The sequence below is a fragment of the Gossypium hirsutum genome, chromosome A03 (assembly GCF_007990345.1).
Source record: "Gossypium hirsutum isolate 1008001.06 chromosome A03, Gossypium_hirsutum_v2.1, whole genome shotgun sequence".
Taxonomy (NCBI): Eukaryota; Viridiplantae; Streptophyta; class Magnoliopsida; order Malvales; family Malvaceae; genus Gossypium; species Gossypium hirsutum.
Window position 1 is genome coordinate 103,436,232 of NC_053426.1, and position 18,420 is coordinate 103,454,651.

General features: G+C 30.6%; 1 protein-coding gene and 1 long non-coding RNA gene across 3 annotated transcripts; both read right to left on the reverse strand.

Moving 5' to 3' along the window:
* Nucleotides 1-491: 491 nt before the first annotated feature.
* LOC107948239 (uncharacterized) lies at nucleotides 492-2,967 on the reverse strand. Its single transcript, XR_005917936.1, has 3 exons — nucleotides 2,828-2,967; nucleotides 2,407-2,725; nucleotides 492-790 (listed from the first exon to the last, which is right to left on the reverse strand). It is a non-coding gene; the product is annotated as an uncharacterized lncRNA (long non-coding RNA).
* Nucleotides 2,968-3,244: 277 nt separating this feature from the next.
* Nucleotides 3,245-10,518, reverse strand: LOC107948237 (LEAF RUST 10 DISEASE-RESISTANCE LOCUS RECEPTOR-LIKE PROTEIN KINASE-like 1.1). Of its 2 annotated transcripts, none has more exons than XM_041100188.1 (4): nucleotides 9,650-10,518; nucleotides 5,425-5,457; nucleotides 4,460-4,708; nucleotides 3,245-4,368 (listed from the first exon to the last, which is right to left on the reverse strand). In XM_041100188.1, the coding sequence occupies exons 1-4, from the start codon at nucleotides 10,458-10,460 to the stop codon at nucleotides 3,392-3,394; spliced, it is 2,070 nt and encodes a 689-aa protein (XP_040956122.1). In that variant the 5' UTR covers nucleotides 10,461-10,518; the 3' UTR covers nucleotides 3,245-3,391. The 2 variants fall into 2 exon arrangements, with proteins under 2 accessions (XP_040956122.1, XP_040956123.1); XM_041100189.1 differs by lacking the exon at nucleotides 9,650-10,518 and adding an exon at nucleotides 5,667-7,364.
* Nucleotides 10,519-18,420: the final 7,902 nt, after the last annotated feature.

Below are 18,420 nucleotides of genomic sequence, written 5' to 3' on the forward strand. Positions count from 1 at the left end.
TTTTAATTGGCTTAAGATATCTCATGTAATATAAGCAATCCAATGTCCATGCTGTTGTTGTAGTTTCACCTCAGAACAGACTTTTAGCGGCGTTTTTTTTTTTTGCCTTCAAAAACGCCGCTAGAACTATTAGTGGCGTTTTCACAAGCGTCACAAAAAGCACCGCTACCTCTAAAGACCATAATCTTTAGCGGCGCTTTTTTTAAAAATGCCACTATATAATAGACCTTTAGTGACGCTTTTTTTACAAACGCCGCTAAAAAATATAAACTTTAAAAAATATATTTTAATTAAATAATATTTATTTTCCATGATATATATTATATTATGTTTTATTTTTGAAATTTGAACTTTGAACTTTGAACTTTAAACTATACACAATTTTTTAAAAATCATTTATATGTAACTCAACAGAAATTATGTTCAAAGATTCGTTGTATCACTAAACAAAGAAAAATGATTTACGCAAATAAATAAAAGACAAGAGAAAATGAAGGTTCTAATGAGCAAACTATTTTATAAGCAATCAGAAAGAATAGTACAGGAAATTCTTAGTATCCTACTTGAAGAAAGCATTGGAAAATCTAAAGAGGATTAGAATGAGTACAAGGAAGCATCTTTAAGTTGAACCATTCTTGATGTTAGGTTCCTTGCCTGTCTCAGGGAGAAAACACTTGCACACAACAAGGACAAGATGTCCTTTTCTCCATTTGACTTAATCACCCACATTCTCTCATACCCTTTCTCCCAAGAGCAATTCTTCAAGTTCTTCTCTTCTTCTCTCCAATTCCTGCATATAAATGTCCATGAGATTATGGTATTTGATGAGAAAATTAGTTCACAGCTGTGATACTCAACTCAAAATCACAGTTCTGAAGCCTTAGCTCAATTCCACCCTAAACTATATTTTATCTCCTACTGTTGTTTAACGTTATATAGAAATTATTCTTTAGTTCTAATATCTAAAATTACAAGAGCAAAAGGCAATATCAGGGTTTGATGAACAGTTAGATTTGACTAAAAATACCAGTAAATCCAATAAGCCCTAATTATAAATCTAAAAATTTGAAATCTAACTTTGGAACAAATTATAACACAAAACTAACAACAAAAAACACAAAATAGACAAACAATCACACAGCAAAACTAGAGCAAATACAAGAATTTAAAAAAGAAAAAAATGATAAATCGCAGCAAAGCTAAAAACAAGTAGCAAAGTCAAACTACGCAGGCAATAAAAAGAAAAGAACTAAAATTTTAAAATTTAAAATAGTACAGGGCCTAAAATTAACTAATTCGAAAAGTATTGGTCAAATTAAAATATAAGAACTAAATGCATAACTTTCGCAAAGTATAGGAACTAATAATAGAATTAACCCGATATCTTTCTGTTGATTTGAAGTTTCTATCTACCTTTACCAATTCTAAGCACATATAAGATGGAGATGTCTAGATTTAATTTTGAGTCTTTTTGTGTTCGCGTTAAACTTTTTTGCTTACTGTTCCAAAAATAGTAGCAGAAAAAATATTCTAAATCCTCTATGTTACTTGGCAAGTAATGAATTTCGGATCAGTTATTATTTGATATAATCTTCGATTTGAATAAAACTCGTAAAATCGATAAAAACATTTATAATTATATAAAAAAGAAAGTAATGTGTTCAATACTTAATATTTATATTTAAATATATATTGTAAGTAATTAACACTCAAACATGAATAATAATTAATCATCCGTATTTAATTTGATCCAACCTCTGCGAGGCAACTCCATTTAACCAAAGTATTACAACTGCTTCTTGACATCACAATGCTAGTGGTCCAAGCTTTTACTCTGCTTGGCTTTAAGATGAGAAAGCACTGGAGTTGGAACATGGGCATCCATTTATTTTAGTGGGAGTTGAACCAATGGACAGAATTCATGCATACTTTGCAGTCTCAGTTCTAATCCAAATTACTTGATTTGGAAAGACTCTACCAGTGGGGATATAAACTACTGTTGATGGCATACTCAATTAAGGCACCTATGGTTTGCCGATGCAACTAGGGACAACAAGCAAAGTTTGCATTTCAATCACTCTTCAATGCTTAAATTAATAGTTTTTGTTTAAGAAAATGAATAAAGAGAGAAGATCATGAATAATTAACAGAATCAAAAGGAATCCTTAGAGACCTTTTAATGTTTATCTCCTCAATGAAGATCATGAGTATTTTTTAAAGTTATGCATTTAGTTCTTATATTTTAATTTGACCAATACTTTTCGAATTAGTTAATTTTAGGCCCTTTCAAATAAAATATCGATATCCAATGCTATTAAGTGCACAAGTTAAATCAAGATATCAGGCAATTAAACTAAAAGATATAAATTACATTATGCAAGTAGATTATGAAAGAGTAAGACAAACCTTTACTTGCTTTACGTATGGAACAGGAACAATGAACTCCCCAACATCCATATCACCAATGGATCGTGAAAGTTTCATATGGGATGACTTCAGGTGGAATGGAATATAATGGAAGTAATGAAGTGTAGTTTTGAGGGTCAAGGTAAGAAGCAGGAAAAGTATAAGGCAGCTCAAATGCATTCCAGTAGCATTCAAGACCATCTGCAGCAGCAAGCTGAGTCTCACTCTCAGCTTCAACTGTTTTTCTTTCATTCATTGGCACATCAGTTTGCCAGTCGAAATATGAACTCAAAACCATGGTAAGTAGCTGTTGAAAATGCTGCAAAAAAAGAAAGAAAAGAAAGAAATTATATTACAGGAGACCCAAAGTAGCAAAAGATTACAGAAAATAAAAAAAGGATAAAAGAGAAGCTTAACATACCTGAAATAGAAGAAGAAAACTGTGAAAAATCAGTTTTAGTGCTTATTGACTACCTGTTGAGTTTGAGATAGGAAAGATTTTTAGAAGACCAAACTTTATACAAAAAAGAAACTGTAAAAATTATATAAAAAGCTAATAAAATTTTAGCTAAAATAAAAAACTTCAAGATTTTAATATTTTAGATTTAAGTATATAGTTTCTTTTTCTAAATTTATTTAGGTTGTGTTTTTTTAATTTTTAAATTTAAAGGTAACATAAAAATATGAAAATAAAAATACCAAAAACGTCGCTATTGCTCTGTGTTTTATAATTTTTGCAACGTTTTTTGATAAAACGCCGCTAAAACCCTATTTTCCCTGATTTCTTATCTGAAAATTCTTCAGGTCGTTTATTCATCTATAATTAAGAAAGATGAGGTGCAGAAAGCAGGAAAGCCTGAAATAGGATCTGCAGAATATGAACATTGTTCAAAAATATAATATTGACTACTCCCTTCACTATTTACATTTCCTCTATAATACGGCAATGACAGTTGAATATAAGCAGCATAGTAAAGAAAAACATTCATTCACTGGAATTAGGTGTAGTTCTCTGGCTAATCCATTTATCTGCCACAGAAACTGGAGAAGGTGGCAGCTGGATATTTTTCAATAATACAATCTGATCACCGATTGGCGGCGAAGGAGGCTGCCCTACACTCATCGGCACCTCACTATCAGAGTGTTCCTCCTGTTGCACATTCTCCGACTCGTAAGCTTCACTTTTTATTCTCTGTAGTTCCTCCAAAACCTCTTCCATCGAAGGCCGCAGTTCTTTCTCTTGCTGCAAACATCGAAAAGCCAACTCTGCAACCAAAGTCGTCATCCTTGCAACTTGTTCACATGATTTGTACCCAATATTAGGGTCAATCAACTCATCAAATGCACACTTTTGAATCTTGCTAATTGCTAAATTTGCCAAATTGATTTCATGCCTATGCCTGTTGATATCAACAGCAGGCATTGATGATATGAGTTCAATGAGAACGACTCCAAAGCTATAAACATCGCTTTTTTCAGTAAGCTGGTAACATTGGTGATATTCCGGGTCAACGTAGCCAGGGGTCCCTTGTGGAGCAGTGGAGATATGGGTGACATCATTGGGGAACAAACGAGAAAGCCCGAAATCTGCTACTTTGACAGAAAAATTTTCATCTAGGAGAATGTTGTTAGTCTTAACATCACGGTGTATGATATCAGAGGCATGGAGATAAGCTAATGCAGTTGCGGTTTCTATTGCGATGCTCATTCGAACAGGCCATGCAGGCAAACCGGACTGTGCATGATCACCATGGAGATGATCGGCAACGGTGCCATTAGGAACAAACTCATAAACAAGGATAAGTTCGCGGCTACGGCGCGAAGTGCAACCATAGAGAGAGACCAGATTTTTGTGGCGCAAGCGGGTCAAGATTTCTACTTCGTTCATGAACTGTTCGTGGCGTCTGTAGTTGTGTTGGTAGAGTCGCTTGATTGCAACTTCTCGCCCATCTCGGAGTTTCCCTACACGAGACCAAAGGGGAGAAGATCAAATCATGAAGGGCTTTGATAGGCCAAAGGAGACATGTAGTAGTATGGATGGGGAGCGTCATACCAAAATAGACAGTCCCAAAGCCACCATCACCGAGGACTTTGTCATCTTCAAAATTATTGGTGGCTTCCACAAGTTCAGTATAGGAGAAGATGGGAAGTCCAAAGCAGACAGTAGCGTTGTTTTCAAGGTCCGATGTTGAAGAGAGATGGGATGGAGATTTTCCTCTGAGAAAGTTTGAAGAGGCAGGTCGACGCCGGACCACAAAGATGCAAAATATCAGTATCATTACTGTGACTGAGCCTCCAATTCCTACGTAAATCACGACCTACTACTTTTAGGAATTTAGATTAAAAGGTTAAACGAATAAAATTTAAGGTTGGTTAAATTGAGTTTGTATTTTGAAGGAGTTATCTCAATATGAATATTTTATTATAATATCAAAAAAATTCTGAAAAAAAAAATTAAAATGCCATAAATTAATTAGAACCATTAAAAAAAGGGTTTTTTTTGTATAATTAATATTTTGACAATCCAATCATCATATGAATTATACTTATCAAGTTTGGAGTATATTAGACTTTTCTAACTATTTATTTTATGTAAAAATATTTCAACCGTTAAATATATTTTAATATAGATAATATTTTACATCAATATGGTAGAAATACAGTCATATTAATAAAATTAATGGTTGGGTTGTTAAAATATTAAATGTACAAAAAAAATACGAAAATATATCAAATTTATTTTAGTTTATGGAAAAAAAAAAGATGGGTATGGTTATGATAACCATAATGATACTGGTGATAAATATGATTCCATCTAAAATGTTTCCAGCCCTAATTTATATTCATGGTTATATAAATCTTTTAGTAAAACCTTTCCTGCTTTATCAGAATTTAAACTTGTATTTCCAGTAGCTTCTTATTGGTTATGATAAATTTAATTAGCAATAATAAAAAAGTATGTTCAGTACTTTATTTTATTTTTTGCCAGAAAACAGAGTTGAGAAAGAGAGAGATTACCTAGTCCCAGCTTCAGTCCCAATGTGTTTGTTCCTACAAAGGAGTAGTATGTATGTATGTCAACATTTATCCCAAAAGCAAAAGGAAAAAAACTAATGCACTTTGTCAGTGTATATGGGTAATTCACAAGTCAAAACCTAGTCACCTTTGTTGTATAATCAACCGTGAAGGAGAAGAAAAAAAAATGCAGCAGACTCTGTAATGTCAATATTAACAATATCGAAATGATGGATTGGATATACCTTTGGTACAGTAAAGCCTCCGGTTCCTACCTAGAAATGTATCGCCATTCCAATTGGATATATCTTTGGTACAGGAAAACCTCCGGTTCCTACCTAGACAGGTACCGCCACCCCAATGACACTCCTTACAAGGCTTAGATACGTTAACTTTTATAGATACATAGGGAGTTAATAAAATAAACGAGTGAGTACCGTTTTTCGGTGGAGTATTGGTAAGAGGGAGCCGAACAGTGGAGCAAGGACAAAGCCTTGATAATCTATGAGTTTTGCATGTCTCGGGTGGAGGATAGTATATGGTATAATTGTTGCAGGCAGTGTGGTTGAGTTGCACTTGTTCTAGAAAACTAGCATTCAAAGCGGTTTTGCATGTACACAAGGCAATTGGGCCGAAAGTGACATACGGAAGATGGGGTAAAAAATTCTTCATGGACAGACGACTACAATCCCTGTTCCTCAGTTGCTGAACAAGGCTTTCGTCGTAAATGGTAAGGGTGTCGGCTTGGGAGATTTTATGAATTCGATACCATTGTCCTACCCGGTCTAGCTGCACACTCGGATTGGTTCCATTGCAATCCTTAACTACAAACAACCCGCACGCCGGGCGACTCTCTTCAGTGTATGGGAATTTTAAGTCACCAAGAAGATTTCCGCACTGGAAGCTAACTGGGCAAGGTTCAGCTGAGTGAAGAATCAAGAATTGCGAGAGAAGCAGCAAAATCAACAAGGGCATGACATCAGCCATTTGAAGATGACCCAACTTCTCTCACTTGAGCGTTTTCATATAGTATTACTATTTATTTCCTTGGTGCTTCAATAAAGATAACTGACCACAGAATGTGCACCCAAAAAGGCTTGACTAAGAAGGATTGGAAGACCAGGAATGTGGGGTTCGACACTTGGATTGCATTAGAAGGGCAAGTGTCCTTTTAATTGCTCCGCGTTTGACTCGCGTGCAGACAAACCCGAGTACTATTTCTGATATCAAGCATTATTTGCAGCTTGTTTGAAACGTTCAGGAAAATGGTCCAGACATAACCAAGCCTTATTGGGACGCTGGTGTGAATGGATTTATGAAACGAAAATTCAGATATTGCGGCCACCCAAGTCTACCTTGGAATATGTTTTTCAAAGCCAAACCAAACTGAACAACCTGTTAATGGTTGGTCTTTGGGCCAGAAGTAGGGGATGGGTTAGAAGGGAAGAGGGAAAAAGAAGAGCGTTTTCATTACTGAATTCCATTCCATGGGGGTATCCACAAGAATTCGAAGCCAAATGTCAAAGTTAGTTTTATGTAAAACATTACGGTGTCACTAGAGAGCAAAGGATGCTTCTTAGGTTACTGAAGAGTGAATCCATACCGTTAAATATTAATAAAAATGGAGTGGTTTGAATTCGGATTCATGAGCACTAGGGTTCAAACCACCATCCATTCTTATCCACGGATTTTTCCTATCTCTTCAAATTAAGGGAGACTATTTCCTATCACCCAAATAAGACTATCGTTGAATTATTAGTATGATTCTCTAATAAAAATAAAAACCACATTTGTTTTATGTGGTTATTATTAGATTTATTTATGAATCGCATTAATCACCCAAACTCTAAAGTTTATCCGAAATTTATGAAAGTTTGAGTAAAAATATTAAGTTTAAGTAAAAAAAATTAAATCTATTTTAAATATGGGTCAGGCTCAAATCTTGAACAAGTCTATAATATGGTATATTATGTTATTTTTATATATTATGTAATGTAAATATTAAGATGACTATATATAAAATTTTAATAAATAAAAAATATTTTAAATTATTAAATATTAAATAATTTAAATATATTTTTAATTTTTAATAAAATAATATGGTTGAGCCTAAAATAGGTTTGGATTAACTATTTACAAATATGAATGGATTTGAACAAAATTTTAAACTTATATTTCAAGCCGAGTTTAAATAAGTATAAAGTGTGTTAATATATGTGTATAAAATGTGTTAATATATATCATGCCTAAGCCCAACCCAAATCTGATTAGTGCCTTTAACACCTCTAATTATTTCCTACTTTGGATGGGTGTTGTAGATCGATGGCTAAAGAGTGTTGCACCCGCAAAGTTTTGTCCCCTTGCTCTGCAAAGAGGAAAAGGGTGTCTCTTAAAACCACTATAGAATAGAATCATTAAAGAGTGAAATAATGAATTTTATGTAGATAGAACTATCATGGTTTGATTCGAACCCATAACCTCTAACATATAGATGATTTATAACTGGTTTAAATCTAAGAACAAAATTATTCATCACTCCTTTTAAAATTAAAAGTCATGAGTTCAAACCATGCTATGAGCTCAATCTACATAGAAAACTATTTCAGCGATTCTATTCTATAGCTGTTTCAAGAGATGCCTCTTTGCTCCCTACAAACAAACTGACAACTTTGTAGGTGCAACTCTTTAACAATTGCTCTACAACACCTACTGAAAGAAAACAATAACGAATTTGTGTGTTGTTTCACCTCAACAAAAGTATATGATTAAATATATTAATAATAGTTTGAAAGAGGTGAAAAATTAAAAATAAATTTTACAAATGCAATATTGTTATATTCTAAATGAAATCATCGTGTCCGTTTTATGAAAAACAAACAATTACATCGGAGAACAATAAGACTATACAAAATGATATTTTATTTTATGGTTTGATTAGGTGAGATGAAATCCGAAGAACTTGCGTTGGTTTAGGATTGGAAAACAACTATCCACACAATGCTATTTCACACCATTGTGTCCGTCCATCACAAAATCCTATATACCAACTCCTAATTCAAAGTAACTTTGCTACAAATCACCCAATACCGTACTACCCACACAAGGCCAGTAATATTAGTTCCAAAGGTTCCTCTTAAAGCATTAAAGCCGAACTTAGGTTTTTATTATTGCGGTTATACGGACCACTTTTTCTACAAACTGGATTCCGGAGAATGCTATTTCTTTCTAAATTTCCAACTTTTCAATCAACTAAGGACAGAACAAACTTGTTCTGTTTTTCCTTTTTTCTATTTTAAGTTAAAATAAAAGGCGTGAGGATAAAAGGCAGAGTATAAAAACATGTTTGCTCCAAAAAACTATCCTTTCATTGGAAATTCAATCTTGTACTATGTGGGATCCGCCTACTGGCTGCTGCTTAATTAGAGTGGGGCTAAAGGAACAGCAGACTAAGCAGCCGGAGAAGGGTTTGGCTCATTTGTTGTTATTGTCTACTAACTTTTAGGGAAAGCTATGCAAGTAGTTATCAGAAAATGAAAGTCTTTATTTTGGTTATTTAATTAAAAAAAATTATAATTTAATTATTAAATTATTCGAAAATTTCATTTAAGTTACTGAATTATTTAAAATTTTTTATTTAATTCATTTAGTTATGAAATTTTCTTTAAAGAAAAAAAGTTTCATTGGCAAGTTTCAAGTGACGATTTAACGACTGGTGCGATGGATAATACTTATCGAGAAGTAGAAAAATATACTTTTAAATCTAAGTTAACCTGACGGTTAGTGTTGGAAATTAGAGAAAAAATTATTTAAATTTTAATTCATAAATTTGTGATGTCTATAATTAAAAATTGAATTATAAAAGAGAAAAAAAAATAACTTTTTGATTGGTGCAAGCAACACAAATAGAGAAAGCCATATAATATCGATTTTTTCAGTTTAATGATTTAAATGAAAACTTTGAACAATTTAATAATTAAATTGTACTGTTATTTTTAGTTAAATGACTAAAATAAAAGTTTAATCATAATTTATTGATTAATATGTAGTCATTAAATATGATTAATTAATGGACTGTATATGATTAGTGTATTGAAATGACCAAAAAAATACTCTGACAGCATCTCGACCCTTACCATTTCCGGTGAAAGGAAATGGTCAATGGCAAATGTTGAATTACTTAGAGACTATGCATGAAATAACAAGAAGAAAGAGATAGAGAAATTCATACCAGGAGTACAGTGCCAAGCGTGAGGCCTGTCGGGGCAAAAGCACTTGAAATGGTAGGTACGATAATCGAATCCACACTTGCCACCAGACTTCTCGCAAATGCTGCAGTTGCTCGCTATCCAGTTCAACACAAACCCTTTATTCAGTAGACCTTCAACATGTAATCTATTTCCTTGGTCACAACCCACAGGCGTCTCTACCCTTTCCTTGCAATTTTCTGAAGCAAACTTCAGCTGCGGATCGCTATGGAACAGTGCCAACGTTGAATTAGTTTCATTCTCAGCAGGACAACTAATCTTGTGCGGTGAAAGTATCGGGATGGAGGTTAAGTTGCAATTAAAGAGAAAAACTATTTTTGTATTCCCGGGAGGAAGCTGGTAGCGGTCATTAGGCAAGGATATGTTTCGGATTTTATGGTTACAAATGGAATCTCTCTCAAAACGAACAGCTCTGGAAACGAGGAAAGATTGGTTGGGATAAAAGATGTCATCGATGCTATAGTTGCCATCACCCAAGCTGAGAATTGGCTTTGTGTTGTTTCTGCAATGGATTTCGAATCCTGGATAACCGCATCTCGGGTCATCCCGCCCCTGGATGAAGAAAGGGAACTTTATGTTTAGCTTACCACAATATCTGGGCACACTGCAGATGGTAAAATTTTCGTCCACTGCAAAAGCTGTTGTGGGCAGGAAAATGAAACTGAAGAGTACCAAGTTTAATGCCGGGAGGAGAGGTGCTGCAAGGTCAATGGATCGGATTTGATTCATTTGGGAAACTGGGAAGTGTGATGATGGGGGAAAGAAGATAAGCATTTACCATGAATATATTATTATAAAGAGGAAAAGTGGGTGAGGGGACGTGGGGGGATTTCTATTACTGTGTGATGTAGATTACACCTCCTTAATACCATCCACCTAGCTGCCTGCAATTGGTTGGATTCTGGGGTAAAGTTCTTTTTGAAACTTTAATTCCATTCCATCTTTTTCAATTTTATTTATTTATTCTTGGTTATGTCTATACTGTATATTTAAAATAATAATAAAACCAAAAGTCCAAGAGTTGAATCAAACTTTGAACTAAGGTAAGGCTAATCGTTACGTCATCTCCGATTGAAAGAAATTGATTAATAACAGATATTAAAACAATAATATGATTTGATGTCATATAGATATATAAACTTAACTATTGGACCAATGTGAGTTTATAAATATTATACTTTGCACAAGCTAAGATGAAGCCATTTTTATGATTTAAAACTTGAGATTGTACCATTTAGAGTAAATTATATTATTAGTTACCTTGTTCTTGTTTTTGTTTTGGTCATTTAACTTAAAAAGTTATAATTTAATTACTGAACTATTAAAATATTTTCATTTAAGTCATTTAGTTGTTAAAATCAATGTTATATGAATTTCTTTATTCGCATTGTTTACACCAATCGTAAGTTTTTTTTTTCTTTTTTTTTTTTACAATTCAATTCTTTTTTCATGAAATAGCTTTAGACGTTACGAATTTACAAACTAAAATTTAAATTTTTTTTTAAAATCTGACACTGACTGTCAAACCGCTTGGATCTAAGATATGTTCTTCTACTCATCAATGGCTACAAATCCATTGTATCGATAGTCAAATTATTATTTGGAGCTTGCTGATAGAACTTTTTTAAAACAAAATAATAGCTCAGTTACTTAAATAAAAACGTTTAAATAATTTAATGACCAAATTGTAACTTTTTTAATTAAATGACCAAAACAAAAAGTTAATTATAATTTAGTAATTGATGATATAATTTACCTAAAAATTTATGAATAGGAAAATCGTTATGATCCGGTCATGATGAATTCGAGAAGTGGAGCTTAGATTTTTCTTGGTTGACTTTGTTTATTGAGTATTTTCAAGTGTCAATAGATTAGGAGGGTAGATTTTAATGTTCAAAATGGAGTCTTTAACTCCGAAAACTTGAGCAAAAATTGTCCAAATGATCAGCCTTATATCTTAGATCGTTGAATTGAGTTCAATAATGGCCTAATTGGGGCCCCTAGAAGGGAAGTTGCACAAGTTGACCAACCAAGTGGTTCGCCTTCTTTAAACACTTGAATATATTTTGCACTTCCATTCCTCTTTACCCTAAAGAAATATTGAAAATTCAGATACACTTGAGTGTGAATTTGATTTAATTTTATGTTGAGCCTTTTAAATATAGTCTACTTTTATTACTTAATTTACTTTATTTCATTTAATATATTAATATTTAATTGTACTCTTGAATTTTGTAATTACATTAAAAAAAGAAAAGAATTTAAATAAATGACAGGTGTTTTCAAATATTCATAAATAAGTTATTTTTTAGAGAAAAATGTTTTTCTCAAATAAAAAATTAGCCAAAAAATACTTTATTTCAGAGTGTTTAATTTCTATTTTTAAGAAGTATTTTTAAAGTATAAATTTTTGACGCCAAATCTTCATTAGAGAACGAAAAACAAAATTTTGTTGCCAAGACACGGATTGATTGATGCACTATAGGGATTAATCTAAGAATTGAATGCAATACCTAAATGAGATTGAAAATTGGGTAAAATGCATTTTCTTTCTAAGAATAGACTAATTTCATATGGCGATGCCCTTTGATTTCTGAATAATAGAACCTACTTTTGTTTTCATTTCTTTTAAACGAAAATTACTAAAAAAGTTGAAATTTTTAAAAAATAATTTGTGGAATATAAAAATTATTTAGGAAGACAATAAGAAAATTGTTTTAAAATTAAAATAGTTGAAAACTTTTCGTTCATTTTTATATCCATATTATCATTTTAAGTTTGATTAAATTAATGTTATGAGTCAATTAAATATCAACTTAGATAAAAAAAATTATAAAAATATCTTTTTATAATTAAAATAAGTTATATTATATGAGAATATTTTAATTTTTTTAAACCCAATAAAAAATTTGCACGCAATCGGATTTTAACTTATACTATTTGTATCAATAAAATTTTAAATGTGCCACTAAATTAAAGATTTATTTTAATATAATATTTACATTTTAATTTTATTACGTGTACTTTATTATCTCCCTCAATTTTATATATTGATAATGTTATTGATTGAGTTGACATTACAATTCAACTCGAAATTAACTCAAGATTGATAACAATACCATGATAAATAATTGTAGTGTCTTTAATATTCTTAGTAAGATATATTAATTTGTTTAAATTTGTTTTTACTCACAATTTAAACTATTTCTTTATTTTAATATTGTATATATTTCACGTATTGTTACTAATTAATTTCAAACCATGAATTTCGTTATTTATCGTATGTCATTTTTAAATTAATATTTATGTTCTAAATATATAATTTTTACACATACACATGTGATAAATTTTTTATTTAACTTTCTTTTTACCTCGTGTTTAGTGTAAAATATTAATTGGATAACCTAAGCTGCAATTCAGTTACATGTTTGTACTGTGCTAGGGTACTCAAAGCCCTTTACTTTAGTTAGTTACAGTTAAGTTAAAAATAATAATTAGAATTAATTGTAAAGATGAGATTAAATATTATAGTAATAAAATTAAAATTAATTACAAAATATATGTTTGGATTCGAATGCAACAGTGATAGTGAGATGAAAATTTAAAATGATCATTAAGGACATTAAATTAAAATTAGTGTAGGTATATAATAAAAAATTAAAATTAAAAATAAAATTATATTGTATTGTATTGTATTAAATAATAAAATATTAAATTTACATTTAAATAGAAATATATTATTAAATTTTATTAAAATTTTATTTATATTTATTAATAAAATATATTAAAATTCATCTAAAAATAAATAAAATATATTAAAATTATTCTCCAAGATTCCATCTCACCATGACTAAAAGAGGATTTAATTGTTGTGTGAATCGATTGGAAATTTTATTAATAGATTTCTTTGATTACATATGAGATTATTAAATTAGTATATGAATGAAAAAAATTTGTGTATAAAAGTAACATGGATTTGATTCAAATAATAAAGTTGACACTTTTAGAGATAAACAATGTATAAGTAGTTTTCTAAATTTATTTTGGTTTTAAATTTATTTTTATAGATTTTATATAAAAATATAAAAAGACATAATACCCTCATTAATATATTTGTTATTTTATAAAAAAAAATCGTCATTTTCTAATTGAGTTAATATCAAGTTTGCTTGTGATACCAACTCGAGAATCTAATAATATCTATTGGCGATGGACACTCAATTTCAACTCAATAAAAAAAGAAACTATAGTCAAATATTGTGAATTTAATAGTGTTTGAGTTTATAAACAAAATTTGTATATTGATGGTTTATTATCAATAACTTCTATATTTAGAGTTATTTTAGTATAATTTATGTAATATTTTAGTTTTTAGGTTAGCTTTTATTAGATTTTATAGTTTTTTTTATAGATTAATTATGTTTATTCACATTTTGGTTATTTTTCATTTTTTTAGAATTAGTTTGGATATAATTGTTATTTCCATCTCAATAGGTCTAGAATGAAGAATGAAACAGATAGAGCTTTTATAAAATTTGGCAACAAGTAGTCTGCTCTAATGGAATTCTTTGTTCGAAAATAAAAGCAGAAAATTTAAATGTTTCATGATTACAAACTTTTGAGAAAAAAGAAAGAGTAAGAACTCATTTGGAGGCGAAAAGAAAACTCTCTTGCATCAATGAAACTTTAAGCTTGCCATGACAAGGAGATCGGGAGAGCTTAACACAAATTCATCTTTTCTCTCTCTAGATTATTTTCTTTTACTTTTTATTGACGTAAGGTTATTTGAATTTCTTCTCTCTCTTTTTTTGTGGTATTTTCGCAACTTAAGATTAACTAAACTCTATTTTAGTGGAGTGATTATCGATCCTATATCTTAGTTAATTGATTGTTTTTCTCTTCAATTATTTTAATCTATGTTAATTAATTGTTAATCAAGTGCTTATTTAATTTGCTTGCTTCATCATCAGGTTGTAACAATTTTGATAATCTTAAATTATCTTGGAAAAAAAAGTTAGGGTTGAAATCTAGATTGAATATATTAGGATTAACCTTAGTTGTGCTGATGAATGAGTTAATTTGTAGCTAGGATAGGAATATTCCTAATGCCCTACTCAACTCAATAGGCTTTGTAATACCGTCTCTATCGCCGGATTAGGGTTACGGGATACTACAACAATTAACAAATAAAAAATGTGCAATTTTAATTTAAAATTTAATTAAAACAATTGTTAATAGACAAGTGTTCATATAACATGATATTCATACCAAAAACAAGCTTAAATCGAGTTTAAGACACAAAGAGTTAGACTCAAGCATGAAAAATGACCAAATTATAAACTTTTCAAATCTTGCACAAAGTATCGATATCTTCATAAGAGGTATTGATATTTTGTTATTAGATATTGATACCAAATTAAATATCAATACCATTTTGACATACTGCAAAATTTAGAATAAAAAATTGGTTCAAAATTTTTTTATAGATACATTTTTAGAGGTATCGATTTTATTAAAGATTTATCAATATTAGTGAAAAATACCAATACCAATTTGACATTCTGTCAAAATTTAAACTGTTCATTTGGTTTGGTATCGATACCTTGATTCTTTTTATCGATACTTTATTCAAAATGGTTAAAAATCATAAGTTTAAAGGTTCAATTCATGCTCAAATCACCTACTACTTTTAAGGATACATACACATCTCAACTTAAAAATACAAGTCTTTAACCCAATTCTCTTATGCAACTAGCATGTAAATATCCATTCCCTAAACTTATTTAAGCGCACCCCAAAACATATCAAAGCATGCTACATATTTAAATCTAACCAATATGCCATAAGGCACCATCACAAACAACATTCAAACTTATCATCTAAAGTCATTATCTAGCCAAGTTCAAACATAACAAGACAAGATCATGTAAAGTAACAATTTAAAATAATTTCTTGCACCAAAAGATAATCAATAAACAAATCATATTCATTAAACTATTTACTATCAAGATGATCAATACAAGTAACAAATCATGACATTCAAATTTCACATTCAATCTATGATTCACCACATTATTTGTCACAAACATTCAACTTATAGATATATTAGTACAAAACATACCACTTAATATGAACATTAATATACTAACACAAGATACTCCTATTACATGCCACATATACCCAAAATCAACGTTTTCAAAGTTTACCGAAAGATAGCTGGATAATGTGATCTTCAATTTGATTCGATCGTCTGGTTCCGCAAAACGATATCTATAAGAAAACAAGAAAAAATGACACAAGTATGCTTCTACGAGTTTAGTAAGTTCACAGGTTGAAATAATATAACTTATTGTATTTTTATAGTTTAGTAATTAACAAAGTCTTTAACTAACATTAACCCTGTCAATCACAAGCATTCAGGAAGTGTGGATCATATATACGAGTTGTTTTAAACATACCACTTGTGCAATATCAAACATTATCATGTCATGATATAACATCAAAAATCATGAAAACATATACAAGTCATCAATAAGAAATCATATCCAGATATCATTTACATATCATCAGCATGTCATTTAGCCATTGAAAAATATGCCCAATGAACGATATAAACAGATACAGATACACGGTTGATGGTTAAAAAACTAACTATGAATACGAAAAAGGCAAGTACACCTATCGAATAATAGTATAGCTATGGTGAGTAGGGAATATCGTATCCATGAGGACTAAAAGTACTAGTAATTACCATCTTCTTATTATTTAGTCGACAAATTGAAATGATTGTTTTTAATCTAGATTTAAAAATCTAATTTAACTAAGAATGGAATAGAGAATGAAATAGGAAAATAATCGAAGATAACCAATGAGATAGACAATACCCAAGAAAGAATCCACCTAGACTTCACATATTATTATGAATCTGAATTAAACAATTTATTCACTTGTGTCTTGATCCATAGAAATCCCTAAATTATGCTAATATCTCTTTCGAGAGTAAGAACAACTGACTCTAGGTTGATTAATTGAAATCTCTTTCTAATTAAAACTCTTATTGTCACATTAACTCGATCTATGAATTCCCCTATTAGATTTGACTCTAAACCGGTAGATTTATGTCATCCTATTTCTAGATTTACATGCAACTCCACTCAATTATGTTAGATCTACTCTTAAACAGAAACTTTTGGTCCACTAAAATAAGCACATTAAACATGAATTAATATCCCATAAATATTAAAACAAGAAATAAGCATACATAATTGAGGACAAGAATCAAGTATTTGTCATGTAATCAGAAATCAAATAATAAGATTCATCATAGGTTTCATCCCCTAGGTATCTAGGGAGTTTAGTTCATAATCCTGAATAGAAACATCTCAAAGTTAGGATAATCACAAGACATAAAGAAACTCAATAAAACTTCGAAAGAAATTAAACAGAGATCTTCGATCTTGAGGGAGATCTGCTTCCAAGTTAATTCCAATGGCATTCTTCGAGTGTTTTCTTCAAGCTTCTCCAATTACTCCCTTAGGTCTTTTTCTAATTGGTATTTATAGACTTTAGAATGCTCAGAAAGCCTAAAATTTGGGTTTTCCCGCGTATTTGTGAAGAAGGGTGCTAAATAGACATGGGTTGGCACATGGGTTTTTGGCCAGCCCGTGTGGAAATACCCAGGTCGTGTGGATCCTGAAAATAGTTCTATTTATCCGATTTTGACTCTTTTTTGCTCCTTCTGCTCCCAAATGCTCTCTTAAGTATAGAAACATGAATTTAAAGGATTAGGAGCATCAAATTCACTAATTTGCATAATTAATCATCCAAAAACGCATTAAGAATGAGATTAAAATATGTTACTTTTATATCTTATCAATGTTTATCCACCCAAGACACGCTAGAATGCTCAACTGAGCCAATTTAACCAAGAACACACTTGGGCACCAAGTGCCTAGCTTGTAGGCTAACATCCCTCCAGAAACATGCCAAAATCACTGTAAATATAACTCGGTAGTTCACAACAAATGCTAGACTCCGGTATATTCAATGTATAACAACAAGTCAAGAATCATCATCTCATCACATGTTAATCCTGTACAGCATGCAAAATAACCTAATGGCATGCCAATTGTATCCTATCCTATGTTCATCTGGACTCGATACACAAGATTGTATAATACATTACAATTTAATCACTTTCTCACCTTGTATCAATTTGTAACAGTTTAATTATATAAATATATACTCAACAATCCATAATTCACAAGTCAATATAATATTATAAATTATACAAATTAAACTGTATGAACTTACCAGGGCTAAACTGCAGGGATAGAAATATCAATGACTAATTAGCAATTTTTCTTTTCCATGATTTTCTATCGATTCTTGATCTATACGATAATTTATTTCAATTATCAGTCCCAAGTACATTATAAAAGTCCGTTTGATGCATATGACTTTTTTATTGATATTTTTCATAATTGCCTTAAATTTTTACATTTTATTCAATTTAGTCCCTAAAATCGAAACAAGCTCATTTTTTCCTTAATTAAGCCCAAAAAAATTATGTCTAATTCATTATTATCCTAAACTTACAAGAAATTAATGCCATTTTCAACCATTTAATAATTTAGTCCCTAAATTCAAAACTATGTAAAATCACTTTACAAATTAGTTTTATTTTAACATCAAGCTTTAAACCCAAGCATAAACATAAAGAAATCTACAAGAA

What these genes read in the sequence shown, in the direction of transcription:
- LOC107948237 (XM_041100188.1), bottom strand. Translation starts at nt 10,460, where the DNA reads ATGCTTATCTTCTTTCCCCCATCATCACACTTCCCAGTTTCCCAAATG. An exon ending in GGGACTGAAGCTGGGACTAG is followed by an intron (nt 4,709 to 5,424) that starts GTAATCTCTCTC and finishes TGATTTACGTAG; the next exon opens with GAATTGGAGGCTCAGTCACA. An exon ending in CTTTGGGACTGTCTATTTTG is followed by an intron (nt 4,369 to 4,459) that starts GTATGACGCTCC and finishes GGTCTCGTGTAG; the next exon opens with GGAAACTCCGAGATGGGCGA.